This window comes from Dermochelys coriacea, chromosome 28, assembly GCF_009764565.3.
Source record: "Dermochelys coriacea isolate rDerCor1 chromosome 28, rDerCor1.pri.v4, whole genome shotgun sequence".
In the NCBI taxonomy this organism is placed as follows: domain Eukaryota; kingdom Metazoa; phylum Chordata; order Testudines; family Dermochelyidae; genus Dermochelys; species Dermochelys coriacea.
The window spans coordinates 4,385,124-4,404,231 of record NC_050095.1 but is presented as its reverse complement, the minus strand read 5'-3'; the positions used below and the strand labels follow the sequence as shown (position 1 = coordinate 4,404,231).

Genomic DNA, 19,108 nt, shown 5'->3' with positions numbered 1-19,108 from the left:
GGCTGCTGCTTCAAACGTCATCTAGATGTGGCTTTTCAGCAATGAGACTCCAGTCCATTTGAACAGGAAGAAAATCTCCTCTAATCTGGTTTAGCCCCATTTGACTCCTTCTGACTGTCTACTTCCCTTCCCCCAGTCTCTTTCCTTCCCCACTGGGGCCCTGCAGAGAGGCCCCCGTCAGTCTCTGTCACAGAGAGTCTATATCCCATAAATGGAGGGAGGGGTCGCTCCAAAATATTGATAATGGGTGGGGGGGAGGTGTGCGTGGTTAGGGGGAGAAAGGATGGAGAATTAACAGTGGGGCTGAGAAAGATTCCCCCACAGATTGGGGAGACCCCCTGCTGCCCACCATCACCCAGCTGTGGGAAGAACAACTTGGGATTGAATGGCGAAGCCACTTTTAAACACACAAAAGGGTAACATGCTAATTATATTTTAATAAGCTCAAAGCCTCCTCAAACCCAGCGTCGCAATCACCAGGATGACTTTGTCCTGATATTTTACAGGCCGCAGCCTCGAAGTGAGTCAAAATCCAGCTCCCGTTCGGAGTCAATGAACACAGATGAAGCCGGAGGCTTTTCTTTCCTTAGGTTCTGCCACCATTTCATTTCTGTCCTGTTCCGAGATTTATCGTTGTGCAAAGCAACGTTAGGCCCTTGGGAGTTTCCCCCCTAGTCCCGCCTGCTGCCTCCGGGCAATTTAAAAGGGCCCATGGACCCCCCCCACCACTCCCAGCAGCACAAGGGGGCTAAGGCAGCTTCCTGCCCGCCCTCGCTCCATGTGGCTCACCACCAGAAGCAGCTGGCACATCCCTGGGGCATGGAGGTCTCCATGCACGGCTTCTCGCCCCGAGCACTGATTCTGCCAACCCCCCAGCTCGCCCCCCCCCGCCTAGGTGCTGCTGCCAGATGGGGGTGTGGGTCACTTTTGGGAGATGCCTGAGGTAAGACCCACGCCCCACACACTCTTCTGCCCCCCAACCCCCTGCCCCAGCCCAGACACCACATCTGCACCCAAACTCCCTCCAAGAGCCCACCCCCTGCACCCCAACCCCCTGCCTGAGCCCCGACCCTACACCCAAACTCTCTCCCTGAGCCCAACCCCTCTCCCTCTGACACCCAAACTCCCTCCCAGAGCCTTAAGCAGGGGTTTGTGTTGCGGGGGGGGGGGGGGGAGGCTGGGAGGGCAGGACTTGGTCCCATTCTGAGCACCACCAAAAATTATACAAACCTGCCACCCCTGTTCAGCCCAGCCTTCTGCTGATGCACCTCAGCCCCCACCCATGTGGGGTTTGAAGCTTGCATTGCTTAAATACCGGGATACTGAGGGATTTCAGCTCCTCTTTGTCCAGCGGGAACCTTCACCCCACTCCCAACCCGATTCTTGTCCATGGGATCATTGGACTGGGGCTGGGCCCCTCTTTGTCTTTTCTCTCTCTAGGACAGGCCAGGGTGCCTAGAACTGGGGCATCTGAGCACCCAGGACCTTCTGTGGAGCTGCCCTTCCCCTTCCCCTTCTCTGGTCTCATCTGTCATTGACTCCAGCCTGTTTTCTATCCATCGTCAGCACCATCCCAAGCCAGCTGCACTCGCCTCAAAAAGACAGAGTCCCCTGACGGGTGTAAATCGCTGACGTCTCTCCTCTCTGAGCACTGACTGCCCCTCCGTTTCCTTGCCCCTCAGTCTGGGCAGAGGGGACCTTTCCCTCCAGGGCTGGAGGAGTCTCCCTTCTCATCCGCCATTGCCCCAAGCAGCCCAGCGGGTGGGAATCTTAAAAGTGCCGAGGTGACTTAGGAGCAGAAACCCCCACAGACCTTCCACCCCTGATATTCTATGAGTCACGCAATGGGCACTTGCCCCTCCCTGAGCAGGACTGAAACTCCTGGGCCACACCCTGGTGGCTATGAGCAAAGCAGCCGGGTGAAAAGAAAACTTGGAGATGCTGGGGATTGAACCCAGGGCCTCATACATGCGAAGCATGCGCTCTCCCACTGAGCTACATCCCCAGATGGGGCCTGTTTGTGATGGGTTCCCCTCAGAGCCCTCCTCTTTCCAGAGCATCCGGGGGCCTAACAGCAGCATGGGGGACACATTCCCCTGCTCCGAGGGCCAAACCTCCTGTCCTGGAGGTTGCTGATTCCTATGGGTCACTTTGCAGCAGGGCCAGATTTTATGTGTTGGGGAGAGAGCGTGTGGGCCCTCGACTCACGGTGCAGAGATACACTCAGCCCTCTCCCCTGCATTGGCTGGGTGATGCTGCCACCCCCTGCTGAAAGGTAACGGTGGTGGGGGGCGCTATCAGAAGCTCAACACCTGATCCTGGTGGAAGAAATGGTGTGGGAAGCTCCAGGTGTTCCTAGGATCTGCTATTTCCACCTGCCTGTAAAGTCCAGCTTTCCCCAGCGCATTCACTGTGGTGCAATTGGGTCACTGTTTCTATGGCTGAACCCCAAAAGTATCGCTCCCGGTTTCCTTTCTATCTGCAGCATGATTAGCCTACGTCGGTGGTTAACGAGGTGGATCTAGTTGTAGATTGTTATTCGTGCCCCCCCTGGACAATTCACACCGTCCCTTTCCTGCTCAAATCCCCAGCACATCAGTGACACTGGTAGCAGGGGTTGGGGTTTCCCTGAAGCCCTGAGATTTGCAGGGTCCTTTTTTCCCTCCACCTGGAGTGAACTCGGCTTTTTCCCCATCCCAGACATTCCATGGTATAACAACAGCAGCATAAAGAAAGACGGGAGGGAACATCTCCAGGGCTGGATATGCCCAGGGCCCCCTGCTTGTCCCAGGCTGGGGTCTCCTGGATGGGTGTAAACTTCCTTTGCCACTACCAGAGGACAGCGGCTACTGGAGACATCCCAGGCCTGGGATGAAAGGGGAATGTTGCATGGACTTTACCATAGATGCCCCATCCTGCTTCTCAGAGCCCCCAGGAGAGAATCTAGAGACGGGCGAGTCATTTCTCACCTGCATTCTGAGGAGAAGTCTTTGCTGTGAGTCCCCTGAGCACAGAACGTAGGACTGCCAGCAGGGGAACTGCCGCAATTCGTGCAAGAGGCAGGGACACGTACCACAATTGTCCAGAGGCATGGCATATCCGAGAGGAGGCTTGCTGGTGTCAGCATGGAGCGTGCATGCAGACGGAGAGTGCTCAGGACGCAAGGGAACAGGGAATGGGGTGGGCAAGGTGGACACCCGCCTCTGATGTCAAAGGAGTGGAGGATTCATGACCCAGGTATGGGGACAGCAGTGGAACTGGGGGTTGCATAGTGAGCCTGGAGGAGCTAGTGCAGAACAGTGAGGAAAGCAGTGGGGTAGACACAGGAGTACATAAGAACAGCCCTACTGGGTCAGACCAAAGGTCCATCTAGCCCCGTGTCCTGTTTTCCAACAGTGGCCAGTGCCAGGTGCCCGAGAGGGAAAGAACAGAACAGGGAATCATCAAGTGATCTATCCCCTGTCGCTCATTCTTAGCTTCTGGCAAACAGAGGCTAGGGACACAATTCCTGCCCATTCTGGCTAATAACCATTGATGGACCTATCCATGAATTCATCTAGTTCTTTTTTGAACCCTGTTATGGTCTTGGACATCACAACATCCTCTGGCAAGGAGTTCCACAGGTTGACTGTGCCTTGTGTGAAGAAATACTTCCTTTTGTTTGTTTTAAACCTGCTGCCTATTAATTTCATTGGGTGACCCCTACTTCTTGTGTTATGAGAGGTAGTAAACAACACTTCTCTATCTACTTTCTCTACACCAGTCATGATTTTATAGACCTCAATCATACCTCCCCTTAGCCGTCTCTTTTCCAAGCTGAAAAGTCCCAGTCTGATTAATCTCTCCTCATATGGAAGCCGTTCCATACCCCTAATCATTTTGTTGCCCTTTTCTGAACCTTTCCCAATTCCAATATATCTTTTTTGAGATAGGGCGACCGCATCTGCACCCAGTATTTAAGATGTGGGCGTACCACAGATTTATATAGAGGCAACATGGTATTTTCTGTCCTATTATCTATCCCTTTCTTAATTATTCCCAGCATTCTGTTTGCTATTTGACGGCCGCTTCACATTGTAGTGGATGTTTTCGGAAAACCATTCACAATGACTCCAAGATCTCTTTCTTGAGTGGTAACAGTTAATTTAGACCCCACCATTTTATATGTATAGTTAAGATTATGCTTTCCAATGTGCATTACTTCACATTTATCAACATTAAATTTCATCTGCCATTTTGTTGCCCACTCACCCAGTTTTGAGATCTTTTTGTAACCCTTCGTAGTCTGCTTTAGACTTAACTCTCCTGAGTAGTTTTGGATCATCTGCAAATTTTGCCACCTCACTGTTTATCCCTTTTTCCAGATGATTTATGAATATGTTGAATAGGACTGGTCCCAGAACAGACCCCTGGAGGACACCACTATTTACCTCTCTCCATTCTGAAAAGTGACCATTTATTCCTATCCTTTTTTCCTATCTTTTAACCAGTTACCAATCCATGAGAGCACCTTCCCTCTATCCCGTAACAGCTTACCTTGCATAAGAACCTTTGGCGAGGGAGCTTGTCAAAGGCTTTCTTTGTACAGTCAGGTGAGGCCATTGGTGAAGCGCTGGCTGGGCTAACAGGGCCTGCACAATCCCTATGTGACCAGGAACGGGGTTGATGGGGCCCAGCTGGGTCATGAGATGCCTGAACCCACCATGAACAGGCCGGAGGAAAGCAGAGTCACTGGGGAGACTTTTGTGAAGGTTTCCCAAAGGAAAAGACAGGCTAGAAAAATTGTTCTGGAGTTGTTAATTTCTCACTGGCTGTGCAGGGGTCATGTGACTGCACGTTGCCAGCTGTGGCTGCAGTAAGCAGTAAGGTACTTCCCCAGAGCAACCGTTTTCCAGCGTTGGATCAAGCAAAGACGGCTGGGGAAGGGAAGGAATGGGAATCTGCAGCAGAAGAGATGGCATGCTCAGAGTGGGGAGAACGTTGACCTACGGAGAAAGGCCCTTGGGCGGATCAAGGTAATGGGGAGGGCTCCTCCCATCTGAGTTTCTCTCCCACACTTTTGGATGGCAATGAGGGACAGGAGCAGTCTTTCCCATGTGAATTATTGGGTGACCCAATGGGGCAGGAAGGGAATGAGGTAGGGCAGCCCTTGGGGATGGTGCCAGAGGGGGTGCTCGGCAATGCAGGGCAGGGACTAGGGATGAAAGCTTCTCTGTGCAGGTGGGAGAGGGCAGCACCGGGGAAGGGGCATCTGTGACCGTGGCCACGTAGAACATGGCAGGGATTTGGGGGCCAAGAAGGAGGTGCTTGATATTCAGTGCCTTTTAGCAGCTGAACTTGGACATGGTGGACATTCAGGAAATGCAAATCAAAGACTTTAGGGTAGCTCAATGGGCAGAGAGTGTTTGGAGGAAGGGCCCATCTTTCTGGTTCTCTGGGCCAAGGAAGAATGATTGGTTTGGAGTCTTGCTCTTCATATTCATGGTGCGAGTACAGAAGGTGGTGGAGCTCCGACCAGGGAGGGCATTATTGATGGACTTTGTGCTTCGTAACTTTGTGCTTGCTGTAACCCCCATATTCCTTATTTTCATGTCTTGCCTCCCATCTGAGCAAAAGCTCTGCACTATTCCCACACTGGGAGTTGAACCCAGGCCGCCTGGGTGAAAACCAGGAATCCTAACCACTAGACCATGTGGGACTGACACATTCAAGAGCAGATTTAAAAGTAGCCATTCTTAAACAAAAGCACTTCAAAAACAGAGAAAACAGAGTTGCAATTTATTTGCAAACTTAACACCATTCATTTGAACTTGAATAGGAACTGGGAGTGGTTGACTTACTACCAAAGCAATTTTCCCTCTCTTGGTATTGACACCTCTTTATCAATTATTGGGAGTGGACCATATCCACCCTGACTGCATTGGCCTTCAACACTGATTCTCCACTGGTAAGGTGACTCTCTTCACTTCATGTTCCAATACATATTTATGTCTATAGCTGCAATTTTCACTCCATGCATCTGAAGAAGTGGGTTTTTTACCCATGAAAGCTTATGCCCAAATAAATCTGTTAGTCCTTAAGGTGCCACTGGACTCCTCATTTTTTTTTTTTTTTATGAAATAAAAGCAAAACACATTCTAAGGTGATCTTTCAGAGTAGCAGCCATGTTAGTCTGTATCTGCAAAAAGAAAAGGAGGACTTGTGGCACTTTAGAGACTAACAAATTTATTTGAGCATAAGCTTTTGTGAGCTACAGATCACTTCATTGGTTCCACTGCATGCATAGTTAAAGATCAATTAATTGCCAAATTCATGTTACCCCATCATACTATCTCCTCCATAAACTTATCAAGTTTAATCTTGAAGCCAGATAGGTCTTTTGCCCCACTACTCCCCTTGAAGACTGTTCCAGAACTTCACTCCTCTGATGGTTAGAAACTCTAGGCAGCTATCCTACTGAGCATCTCTTCCTCTTCTGCTGTATGGGAAGGCAGAGGGAGTCGCCGGGCATCCTGGGTCCTGTCCCAATGCCCCATGATGCATTGCTTCACGTCCCAGGAGTCCCTGTGCTTCCATCCGCATTTGGCACCATCCTTCAATGGTTTGTGTACTGCGCATTCTGCCTCTTCGGGTTGCAGAAATGGCTCCTGCACTTTTGACCAATATGCTGCTCGCTCTCACTAACACTTCAAGAGTGGCTGTGGAGTTATTCTTTAAAACTACAAAGGCAAGAGGAGTTTGATATTGATCTCTCCACGCATAGTAGCTATGACACAAGATTGCTTGTGGCATTTAAGGAGGTGACCACAGTGGAATGCTGCTTTTGGGCTTGGGAAACAAGCACTGAGTGGTGGGATCACATCATCATGCACATCTGGGATGACGAGCAGTGGTTACAGAGCTGTTGAATGAGGAAAGCCACATTCATGGGACTGTGTGATGAGCTCACCCCAGCACTGCGGTGCAAGGACATGAGAATGAGAGCTGCCCTGTTGTTGGAGATGTGTGTGGCGATTGCACTGTGAAAGCTGGCTAATCCAGACTGCTACCAATCGGTCGTTAACCAGTTCGGAGTGGGAAAGTCGACCGCTGGACACGTGTTGATGGAAATCTGCAGGGCCATTAATTGCATCCTGCTCCGAAAGACCATGACTCTGGGCAACGTGTGGGACATTGTGGATGGCTTTGTACAAATGGGCCTCCCTAACTGCGGAGGGGTGATAAATGGCACACATATTCTAATTGTGGTACCAGACCACCTAGCGACCAAGTATGTTAATCGTAAATGGTATTTCTTTATGGTTCTCGAGGTGCTTGTGAATCACCATGGGCAATTCACAGACATTAAGGCAGGCTGGTCCAGAAAGGCGCATGACGCACACATCTTTTGGAACACTAGCCTCTTCAGGAAGCTTCAAGCAGAGACTTTCTTCCCGGATCAGAAGATCACCGTAGGGGAAGTCGAAATGGCTATTGTGAGCCTGGGAGATCCTGCCTACCCCTTAATGCCATGGCTTATGAAGCCATACGTGGGGCACGTTGACAGGAGCAAGGAGCAATTCAACAACAGGCTGAGCAAGTGCAGAATGACAGTTGAGTGTACTTTTGGCCATTTAACGGCCCGCTGGCGCTGCCTATATGGAAGGCTGGACCTCGCCGATGACAATATTCCTATGCTTATAGCCACATGCTCTATGCACCATAATATTTGTGAAGGGAATGGTGAAAGGTTCTCACAGGGCTGTTTGGCTGAGGCTTAGTGCCTGGAGGCTGAATTTGAACAGCCAGAGGCCAGGGCTATTGGAGGGATGCAGCGCGGGGCCATAAGGATCAGGGATGCCTTGAGGCAGCAATTTGAAGCTGAAAGCCACTAATATTTGTGGCTATGCACGGGACTTCAGTGCTTCTAATGCTCGGAGGTGATTGTGATTGGTGCAGATGATGCACTATGAAGGTTAAGAAAATTGCCTGTTGCCTTGCAGGGCTCTGTTTACTTTCAATGAATGGACTAAAGATTGCTTTCAAACCAAAACTATTCTTTTATTAAAAAACAACCACCGGTGGAGAGAGACAAACAAAAAAACCCACACATCTGCACTGTGGGGGATGGGGGAAAGGAGGGTCTCATGAGGAGATGAAGTCCTGGGATGGTTAAAGATTTGTTTATATCCAGGAATCATATCCAACCTTATCCTTTGGAGTACAGTGCAGGGGGTACTGTACTTCAGCAGGAATAAACTGCAGAGGGATGGGTGTTGTGTGCACTGGGTAGTGGGAGTCCGCAAGGCTGGACTGTGATGGGGCAGGAGTGGCATGCAGCGGGTACAGACTGGAGCCGTGAGGTTGATAAGAGTGTGTTGGCGGTGTCTGGGGGGGCACATGGGAAGGAGTTTTGCGACAGCGGCTGCAGGGGAGGGAGCTGCTTGGTTTGCAGTGCTAGCAATGCCTGGAGCATGTCCGCTTGGCACTCCATAATGTTTAAGAGCCACTCCATGGCTTCGTTCTGGCATGTTGCATTCTCCTTTTGGTCTCTCTTCTCACTGTCCGGCCACTCCTTCAATTTTTGTTTTTCGGCCATGGAGTGCATCATGACATCATGCAGAAAGTTCTCTTTAGTTCTTCACGGCCGCCTTCTCATTCTGCATAGCCGTTCAGCCGGTGATAACAAAGAGGGAGGCTGGGCTCCTAAGGTCATATCTGTAAAGCCAAAATGCAACATTTTACAGAAGCAGTGTTGTTTGCAACACACAGACCACTGAGGCAGTGATTTAAAAACACAGCCACTCTGCACATACCTATCACTAGCTGGCTGACCCCAGGCAAGCATACATGAGCCACAAGGCCCCCAAAATGGTAACAGCAGGGGGAGGGTAAATCACTGTTCCAGGACCAAACAGTACACGGGGCACATAGCTCTTGGGGAGAGTGAGCTCTTTGGGAGGGGGGGTTATAATCATTCATGTGCCCACATTTTACACAGGCTGTGTTCATTATGGAAGCTATCTCTCTGCTGAGGGTGAGTAGGGAATCAAGGGAGGGTCTTCTCCAAGACTGTGACTTCCGCCCTGGTCCTTATGTGGCTTGCTTGTGTGCAGGAATAGTCTTCACCGCCACCCCCCCCCCCCAGTAACAGTGGAGTGGTGCAGGAAAGTTACCCTAAATGGGGCAAGAAACAAAGCAGTACTGACAAAAACGTGTGGCAGCAGATTGCCCAGTATTGCCATGAGAGTTTCATGGAGATCTCTGGGGCAGATTCCCATGAAGCAAGGGAGTCAATCATCACCCTGTTCCGCCACTCAGACTGGGCATGCGGTGGTACGCACATCATACAGACACAAGCCTGCTTTCTGCAACCCTCCTGCCCCCAAGAACTCACTTCAGTGATTCCCAAAATCAAAGCCACTTACCAGGGGCCTCCTCTCCTGTTTGCACTTCACCAATCTCCGACAGCTGTGACTGGCTAGCCTCCTCCGGGGTAGAGAAGACCTCCTGGCTGCATGCATCCCTGACCTCTGAGTTATCCTCTGCCTCTGGGTCCCCCTCTGCCTACACATCCTCATCCAAGATCTCCTCCTCCTGGCTTGGTCCACTCTCGACTGGCACACGAGCCACCCAAGTATCCACAGTGGCCTTCGCAGTGGAGGTGGGGTCACCACCGAGTATCACATCCACTCTTTGTAGAACCAGCAGCTCATGGGCGCAGCACTGGAGTGGAGATTTTCCTCCTCCACCTTGTGTTAGGCATTTCAAACTCCTTCACTTTGACCATGCCCTGCCGTGTGTACAGGTCATGGCCCCTTTCTCTCATGCATCGTGAAATCTGTCTCTAGGTGTAACGATGCTGGTTCTGGCCACTGACAGATTTCTCAGTTCTTGATTTGTAGCTTTCTTTCTAAAGCTTATCCCCTTTTCTGAACACAAATCTTCCAGGGATTTTTTGTCAAGGCCCTTATATGCTCTTTGCCCACCCATTGCAACTTCTCTTTAACCAACCAAACTCTCAGTACCAAAATTCAAATTTGGATAGCGTGGGGTTCTGACCCAAAGCTTAATTGACCTGGTTCTGTGGATCCTAGCTTGACTATGCCACTGTAACAAGGCTGGTTCTGGCGGGACCCACCTGAGAGTGCCAATTCAGGACAAATTGCTTCAAGCAGGGCAGTTACAGACCAAGGCTGGGGTTTCTCCACCTCTAAGACAAAGCAAACAGAGCAGACTTTGGTCTCACCCCACTGGCTAACCACAAGTCACACAAGCAATTCCCTTAGACACTCCAGTTTCCCAGTATCACCACCAGTGCCACTCGTTATGGCGACAAATGGTTATGAAAACCAATACCCCAGTAAAAGAAAAGGTTCTCTTGATCCCAAAGGACCAAGCCCCAGACCCAGGACAATTTACAAATCAGATCTTACCCACAAATCACGCCGTTGCCAATCCTTTAGAATCTAAAATCTAAAGGATTGTTCATAAAAGGAAAAAGATATAGATGAGAGCTAGAACTGGTTAAATGGAATCAATTCCATACAGTGATGGCAAAGTTCTTGGTTCAGGCTTGTAGCAGCGATAGAATAAACTACAGGCTCAAATCCAGTCTCCGGAGAACATCCCCAGTTGGGATGGGTCTTTTAGTCCTTGGTTCAAAGCTTCAGTGTAGCAAAATCCCTCCAGAGGTGAGAAGCAGGATTGAAGACCAGATGGAGGAGCTGCAGCAGCTTTTTATAGTCTCTTGCCAGGTGGTCTGTCTGTCTTTGTCCCAAAGACAAGCTGTCCATCACATGGCCTGGAAAAACCTCAGAGTTCTGTCCATAGTCGTGTCCCTGCATACCTGGCTGAGTCACAAGGAGTGTCTTCCTTCTCTGAATGGGTCAATTGTGTAGCTGATGGTCCTTAATGGGCTATCAAGCAGGCTAGGCAGAGCTGACACCAACTTGTCTGGGGTGTCCCCCAGAAGCATAGCACAAGTTTGGAATACAGACAGTACAGAGCCAATGCTTATATCTTTAAACACAAAAATGATACATGCAAACAGATAGCATAATCCGAACCATCAAACCATACCTTCATCTTAGACACCTTATTTGACCCGCTTTATACAAGATTTGGTTCCACTACAGAACCTTGGTTGCAACAATGTTCTATACGGTCCCAGTTCAAGTCAATAACATCACGCTGGGTATCACAATTCCTATGGCCGGAGCACAGCTGGGGCTGGGTCGCCTCCTCTCCCCAAATGATTATGAGGTTCAGCAGCCTGGCATTGTCCAAGCGGGGGATCGCCTGGTGCACAGAGCAGGCCTGGACACTGTTAGGATATAGATATTCAGGCCTGTCTGCAAAGGCCTAGACTCTAAGAATTTAGGTGTATCCTTATCACTTGGCTAGTTCTAGAGGTATAAAAGAGAGAATCAAAATCACTGTCTGCCGGTGTAAGGGCCTTCTCTTACCGCGACAGTCTGAGGCCCTGTGCTCAGGCTGAGATCTCTGGCTAAGCAGCAGAAGCAGCCATAAGCTGGGAAGCAACCGGTCACCTCCTCACGTTCCAGACTAGTCACATTGAAATCAGGTGCTATTGGGCCGTTAGGCATTATCAGGACAGGATTGGATTCCTCTCGCCTCCAGAGAAAGGGAAGTGCCTAGAAAATGCAAAAAGAAACTTAGTTTGATAGCATCCTGGCTGGCAAGAACTCACTTATCAATAGCTGGGATGTGAAATCCTCATTTCTGTGTTTGTTCTATCACTGTAGTCCCCATTTCCCCATTGTTTGTCTGCATAATCTCTGTCTGGTTCTGTGATTGTTCCTGTCTGCTGTATAATTAATTTTGCTGGGTATAAACTAATTAAGGTGGAGGGATATAATTGGTTACATAATCATGTTACAATTAGAAAAGGAGTACTTGTGGCACCTTAGAGACTAACAAATTTATTAGAGCATAAGCTTTCGTGAGCTAAAGTGAGCTGTAGCTCACGAAAGCTTATGCTCTAATAAATTTGTTAGTCTCTAAGGTGCCACAAGTCCTCCTTTTCTTTTTGCGAATACAGACTAACACGGCTGCTACTCTGAAACCTTATTTTAGCTTTGTAACTGGTCTGTGCGTTTCACAATTTTATTTCTGTCTTATGCTTAAATTCAGTTCTTTGAGTGATGAGTTCTAACATGCTTACCCTGTCCTGGCTGGAGTAATGATCATTATGACTGTAATTCCCATATTGTGCTCTGTCATTCATTATTTAAAATGATTCAAATAGTGGAATGTCAGTTTTGCTTGCACTTACCTTAGCAGAGCTCATTTAAACAAAATTAGCTAAAGTCAAAACTTTAGACACCGTGCAGATGAAGATCACTTATCTTCAAATTGCATTTTTAGTTTGTGACGAAGTAGGGAGTGGGGAGGACTGACTTGGGGATGTTGTGGGGGAGTTTTACTGGTACTGTCTGCCTTGGTGATGGGATATCAGGGTGTGACTTCACTTGCGGGATGATACCTGAGCATGTAACCTGAGCCCAGGAGGGGGATGGGGCCAGGTGACACCTTCTGCTCTGGAAACTGGACAAAGGCTAGAGGAGGAGCTGGGTTGTGCGGCTGGAGGAGACGGCTGGAGGGGGTTTGAGTTTGGAGCTGGCTGGGGAAATGGAGGGAGGCCAGAACCAGGTCTGGCTCTCTACCCCCCAAGATGGACCTGACCAAGCGGTCCCATTGTCCATACCTACAAGCTCTGTTTTGAACTGTGCTCCTGTCATCTAATAGGTTTCAGAGTAGCAGCCGTGTTAGTCTGTATTCGCAAAAAGAAAAGGAGGACTTGTGGCACCTTAGATACTAACACATTTATTTGAGCATAAGCTTTTGTGAGCTACAGCTCACTTCATCGGATGCTCACGAAAGCTTATGCTCAAATAAATGTGATAGTCTCTAAGGTGCCACAAGTCCTCCTTTTCTTTTTGTCATCTAATAAACCTTCTGTTTTACTGGCTGGCTGAGAGTCACGGTGAATTGCAGGAAGTGGGCGAGGTGCAGGGCCCTGTCTCCCCCAGACTTCGTGACATAGTTATGTTGGTAAAGTAACTTAAAATTTCTATGAAAATAAATGTAGTTCCAAGCATGATACTAACAGCAATCCTGGAGTCAAATGTTAGTGAGTCACATACATGATTGTGATCAGTAAACATAAATGCCAAAATAACTAGAAAAATAAATTCCCATTCTTAATAAAAGAGGAAAAAACCCTTAATCACATAGGTAAAATTAAGTAAATATGTTTTCAGTGGAGTAAAAAACAATTGACTAAAATAGAGGAGATAGTGGCACTAACACAGAGTGTGTCTCTCAGAGAAAGTAAGCAGATTTTATTTGTATTTCTCTCTAGTAAAGATAGGGTAAAAAGTATCAAGCTTGGCATTGGGAACATCTTGCTGTATTATCTCCTGATTGTTCTAAATTTACTTTTAAATTTAATATGTGGCTGTAATTGGAGTCAGTGTATATTTATCTAATCTTTACATAACAATTAGATACAGTGCTCCTGTCAGCAAATTTCCAAGTTATTTTCCGCAAAAAAACGTACAATTTTCAGGTGCCTCAGTAGCCCCTGGAATCACACGTAAAGTTGCCTCCATCTCCAGAATCTGCAATGGCACCCCTAGTGAGCCAGGAGCAGCCACAGGGCTGCAGGATATCGGGGACTCCAGCAAGGTGCAGCCCTCGTGTGAGAGCACAAAGCACGTCTTGAGCTGCAGGCAGAGCGCCGGGCACCACAACCCACAGCAGTCTAGAAGTAAGGGTGGGAATGGCAGCCAGTGATTTTAGTTTACCGCTCGTTTATTGTGTGGTGTTATAAATAACTAACACATTATGTCACACGGAATCATTGTATGCTAAATAGAAAGTAGATTGATCAGTATGTAGAGAGAATAATCACGTATTAGGTATCTAAGTAAATAGGGTTGAAACGCAAGGCCAGTAGGCTGAGACATGCAAGATTTTAGCTTAGATATTTTAGGCCTTGGAGCTAAGAATTGCTGGCATAAGTAAAGGACCGAGGAATAACCCGATGCCCTAAGATTATGGGAAAAGAGGTACCGAGTGGTAACATGGTGAAAAATTAGCTGGAAGATTAATTTTAAATACAAAAATTCTGTAAAGCTATCTCTGTTTCTAAATGTGCCTTAAGCACAGGATACGGGTTGTGCATCAATGCTACGGAGGTCTAATCAGAATCCCTTTATAAAAAGGGAGTGCCCAGAGCAGGAAAATTGAGCTCCCTGTGGGAAATTCTAGCAGGAACTATTCCTCTTCTGATGATCAATCCATGAGAGACTCATCAGACCCTAATACTAGTGTTAAGGATGTGAGTAGAACTACAGTTGTAATTTTTGCAGAGGTCTTTATAAAATTTCTATATGCTTGGGTATTCATAACCTCAACTGTAACTTTAATAAAACTTGGAAAACAGACCAGACCTTGTACTTGTGATTGTCTGTGTGGTCGCTACCCTTGGTCTTTATGTGTTCCTAGAGACGATATATTTGAAGCAAGCAGTGGTGGCAACTTTCACGCTGTTAAGCTCGAAACTGTAGCCATCAGAGCCGAACCCACGGTGGTGTGACACCACATTACCAAATTCACTTCACATAAAATAAAAGGCTACACAATACACCACAAAACAGGGCCACCCTTACTTCTGCACTGCTGCTGGCAGTGGCATTGCCTTCAGAGCTGGGCGCTCGGCCGGTGCCTGCTATCAGGCCCCCCTGCCAGTGCTTTATTTGTGCCCCGGCTGAGCTCTGGCACCTCTTTCAATACAAATTAAGCACGAGCGGGAGGCACTGGGGCCTGGACGTGATGGTGGGGAGCCCAGGGAACCCATGGGGGCCATTTTCTGTAAGACCAGCCCTGGAACTGGATAAGAGGGGAGAGGGCATATCCCCTAAGGCAGTGGCTCTCAACCAGGGGTCCCTGGACCTCTGCAGGGCTGCAAGCAGGTTTCAGGGGGTCCTCCAAGCAGGGCCAGTGTTAGATTCACTTGGGCGTAGAGCAGAAAGCTTAAGCCTCATTTTCTGGGGCTGAAGGCTGGGGCCCTGAGCCCTATCACCAGGGGCTGAAGCCAAAGCTTGAGCAATTAGCTTTGTGGGGGGCCCTGTAGCTTGGGGCCCCAGGCAATTGCCCTGCTTGCTATCCCCTAACACCAGACCTGGCTTTTATGTGCAGAAAACCATGCATATGCAGGGCTGTGGAGTTTTTATAGCATGTTGAGGGGCCTCAGAAAGAAAAAGATTGAGAAACCCCGCCCTAAGCCTCACTGGTGGGGGCCCCCCTCTATATCTCATAGCAGCCGCTGGTTAATCAGGTCTCGCTCCAGCACTGGGATTCTGGTCCATTTTCCCAGCCCCACCTAGGTGGGTTTTTTCCTGCTCCAAAAATTTGGGCATTTCCACCTTCCGACCTCATGGGTCTGTTGCTAGAATCTAATCCACTTATTAAACAACTCCCAGCAGATTTGCCACCCCCTGGCCTCCTCCCTTTCTCCACCCTGTGAATTTCCTGCCGTGCTCCAGCCTCCAAACCAGAGCAAACCTTCCCCTCTCCGGTGTATTTGCTGACCCTCCCCCTCCTGCAGGAGCCCACCAGCAACCCCCCAATAATCCCTACCTGAACTGGCTCCTCTGCAGCCATGTCTCTCCCCTGTCCCATGGGAGGGCGATATGAGCTGGAGCCAAACGTGGGCGTCATTCTGCAGCCTGGCAGGGCGAGAACGGCGGTTGTGGAGGTTTCAGAACAGGCTTCAGTTCATTTCACATCACGCTTCCCCCAGGCCCTTTCCCTGCAGACAGACACCCTAGATGGGAAAATGCGTGTGCTCTTTATTACAGTGTAGACCTGGCCCCTCCTGCCAGGGCTAAGCCCCCAGAGACATTTTTCAGCCTCCCCAGTCATAAAGACACTGAACAAAATGCTAGAAAGGAGCAGAACCAAAGGGACTGGGCAGGCTCCGTAGGGGACACTGGCTCCTCCTGTTCTGCCATGCCCTGTTTCTGGCACCCCATCTCCACCCCAGAGGCAGCCGTGTCTCAGGGCTCCCCCAAACAGCACCTATTAACCCCGATTCCTTTTGGGGAATGACACAGGACAGCAAATTCAAATTGCTTCAGATATATGGGTTGGGTTAAGAGCCCTAATCGGAAGAGAATGTAAAGGGCAATTTGAGAATTATGGGGCAAAAATAGGGCAAAAATAAGAGAATAGAGAGTCAATCATTTTAGGGAAAATGAGGGAATCTCCTTGGATTTTATAGCCATATGTGGTAAGGGGAGAGAAAAGGGGGGAAACAAGAGAGAATTGTTTCAGTATTTGAGAGGGAAATGGCACAAACAGGAAAAGGACGCAAGTAGCTCACCCCCGGCGCGTGCGTGCACACACACACACACACACACACTTCTCCCCCTGGACTGTCCTGGCTGCACAGAGAACATTCAATCCCCCCCCCCCGTCCCACTATCCTTCCCCTCCCCGCAACTCTGGCTTTTCCCCTCCTTTCCCTTCCCACCACCTCCAGCCACACAAAGGGGAACCCCCGGGGCCCCATTCTCTGTCCCCACCTGAATCTCAGCAGTGCCGGGGGCAGATCCTGGCTGCAGATGGGAACAGCAGCTCCGCTAGGGCTCAGGCAGGTCCAGCGCTGCTGGCTGGCACATGGACAACCAGGGAGCTGATTCCCGGGGGCTGTGACAGCTGCGGATCCCCGGGGCCGAGAGTCGCTTTCCTGGGGGCTCTCACTCAGCTGGAGTCCCTGGCTATGGAGCAGATGGTGACAGAGTCCCGCCCCCAGGAGCTGCCCCACCCCGGTCTGTGCCCGAGCCCCACCCCAAGGAGCTGCCCCACCCCTGGTCTGTGCCAGAGCCCTGTCCTCAGGAGCTGCCCTGCCCCCAGTCTGTGACAGGAGGAATATGGATGTGCCCCTCTCCTGTGACTATGGAGGAGCAGGATCAATGGCCTATTGCAAAGGGGGGGCATTTAGGGGTAATGTATATGGGGCACGGTGTGTTCTGTTGGGAATGTATGCAATCCTGCAATACAACTCTAGGAGGCAAAATCCTTCCAGTGTATGACCAAATTATGAACTTCTATACACGGCCACCTGGACTATGGTGCACCAATGGATCCGTGGTCTTAATGATTGTAAACAATCGAACCGGCACCTACTACCCCATACCGTACCAAGTAGTTGAATTGGTTTGGACAATACCAAATTTCACTGTGGATATTCAATGGACACACAATATGGACAAAAGTACACAAAGATTACAAGAGCAACTTGCTGCAAGCGCCAACAGTTGGACACACTTACAATACGCACTACGGGATGGTGCTGACAAAATTTTAACCTTATCAAAGGAGAAGAAGCAGTGTTTTTGGTGGTGGCCAGGATGGTGGACCATACTGCAGTGGTCAGGGCTCTCGGTGTTGCTGTGGATTATCATAGCAGCTGGTGTATGGTTAACTATATGTGTGTTACATTGCATACAGAAACGATCAAGGGGGGCACAACCCCCTATAGAACAGCCACTTATTATAACCTATAAGTAATGTAGTAAGCCCCTGCCACCCCCCAGTATACTAGACAACCCGGACCCAACCTTTTCGGGCCCACTATATTGGGAAGTCTGGAACACTAATTGGAATAGATGGAGTATGCCCGTACGAGAGAAGGTGCAGGTCATGGTACTACACACGGGGCAGTGGGACAGATGGAGCATTGATACCTTCCACCTTGATGCCTGGCCCTATCAGAAAGTGTGTCGCCATATGTCCTATGCTTTTCCAGGGATACCTGGACAGGAGGACCCCAAAAGAAAAAAAAGGGGGTGGAGTGTTAGGATATAGATATTCAGGCCTGTCTGTAAAGGCCTAGACTCTAAGAATGTAGGTCTATGTTTATCATTTAGCTACTCATAGAGGTATAGAAGAAAGAATCTGTGTCAGGGCCTTCTCTCACCGTGACAGCCTGAGGCCCTGTTCATAGCCAAGGCTTTTGGCTAAGCAGCAGGGGCAGTCATAAGCTGAGAAGCGACCGGTCACCTCCTCACATCCCAAACTAGTCAATCTGGGGCTGTTAGGAAGGGGATCCGATCTATCACCACCGGAGAAAGGGAAGAGCCTAGAAGATGTAAAAGGAAATTTAGGTGGATAGTTTTCTGTCTGGTAAGACCTCGCTTATCAATAGACACAACTGGGAAACCCTTATGTCTTTATAGATGTAGTTGTGAAATCCTCACTTCTGTATTGTTTTGTCATTATAGTTCCCCCTTTGCCATTGTTTATTGGCATGGCTTCTGTCTGGTTCTGTGATTTTTCCTGTCTGCTGTATAATTCATTTTGCTGGGTGTCAACTAATTAAGGTGGTGGGATATAATTGGTTAGCTAATCATGTTACAATATGTTAGGACTGGTTAGTTAAATTTCAGTGGAATGATTGGTTAAGGTATAGCTAAAGAATATTACTATATAAATTAAGGGCAAACAGGAAGTAAGTTGGGATTCAAAAATAAGGAAAAAGGAACTTGGATTTAAGCTTGCTGGACGTTCACCCCAATAAACATCGAATTGTTTCCACCTTCGGACTTCGGGTATTGTTGCTCTCTGTTCATGCGAGAAGGACCAGGGAAGTGGGAGAGTGAAGGAATAAGCTGTCTAACATCCTGCCCCCAGGAGCTGCCCTGGCCCGGTCAGTGCCCGAGCCCCACCCCCAGGAGCTGCCCCGTCCCGGTCCATGCTCGAGCCCCGCCCCCAGGAGCTGCCCCGCCCCGGTCCATGCTCGAGCCCCGCCCCCAGGAGCTGCCCCGCCCCGGTCCATGCTCGAGCCCCGCGCCCAGGAGCTGCCCTGCCCCCGGCCTCTGGGCTTTGTTCTCCCGGCTCCTGCCTCTTTCTGCCCAGCACCCACCGCTCCCAGCGGCTCCCTTCCTGTGTCTTGCCAAGAGCACCCCGGGGCGGGCTGCAGCGCTCGCTGGGGCTGTCTCCAGTGGCCGAAGTTGCCTCCATCTCTTCTTCACCTGGGGGGGGGGTGGGAGCAGATGGGCCCAGGGTGTGCAAGCCAAGATAGGGGGCAGGGGAA

The 19,108-nt window shown here is 49.5% G+C and overlaps 1 protein-coding gene and 2 non-coding genes across 9 annotated transcripts in view; all 3 read right to left on the bottom strand.

Annotated features, from left to right (window-relative positions):
- The window catches only part of LOC119849376 (zinc finger protein 420-like), a 3,142,523-nt gene that overhangs the window by 1,408,173 nt on the left and 1,715,242 nt on the right, over positions 1-19,108 (bottom strand). The window contains exon 1 of one of the 7 annotated variants that reach the window (XM_043503762.1): positions 15,649-15,918. The exons of the other annotated variants lie outside the window; for them this stretch is intronic. Coding sequence (XP_043359697.1) covers positions 15,649-15,729 — 81 coding nt within the window. The 5' untranslated portion in view covers positions 15,730-15,918. Of the gene's footprint in view, positions 1-15,648; positions 15,919-19,108 lie in introns of those variants that run through there. 7 annotated transcript variants of the gene reach the window in all.
- On the bottom strand, positions 1,934-2,005 carry TRNAA-CGC. The gene has a single exon. It is a non-coding gene; the product is annotated as a tRNA-Ala (tRNA).
- Positions 5,627-5,698, bottom strand: TRNAE-UUC. The gene has a single exon. It is a non-coding gene; the product is annotated as a tRNA-Glu (tRNA).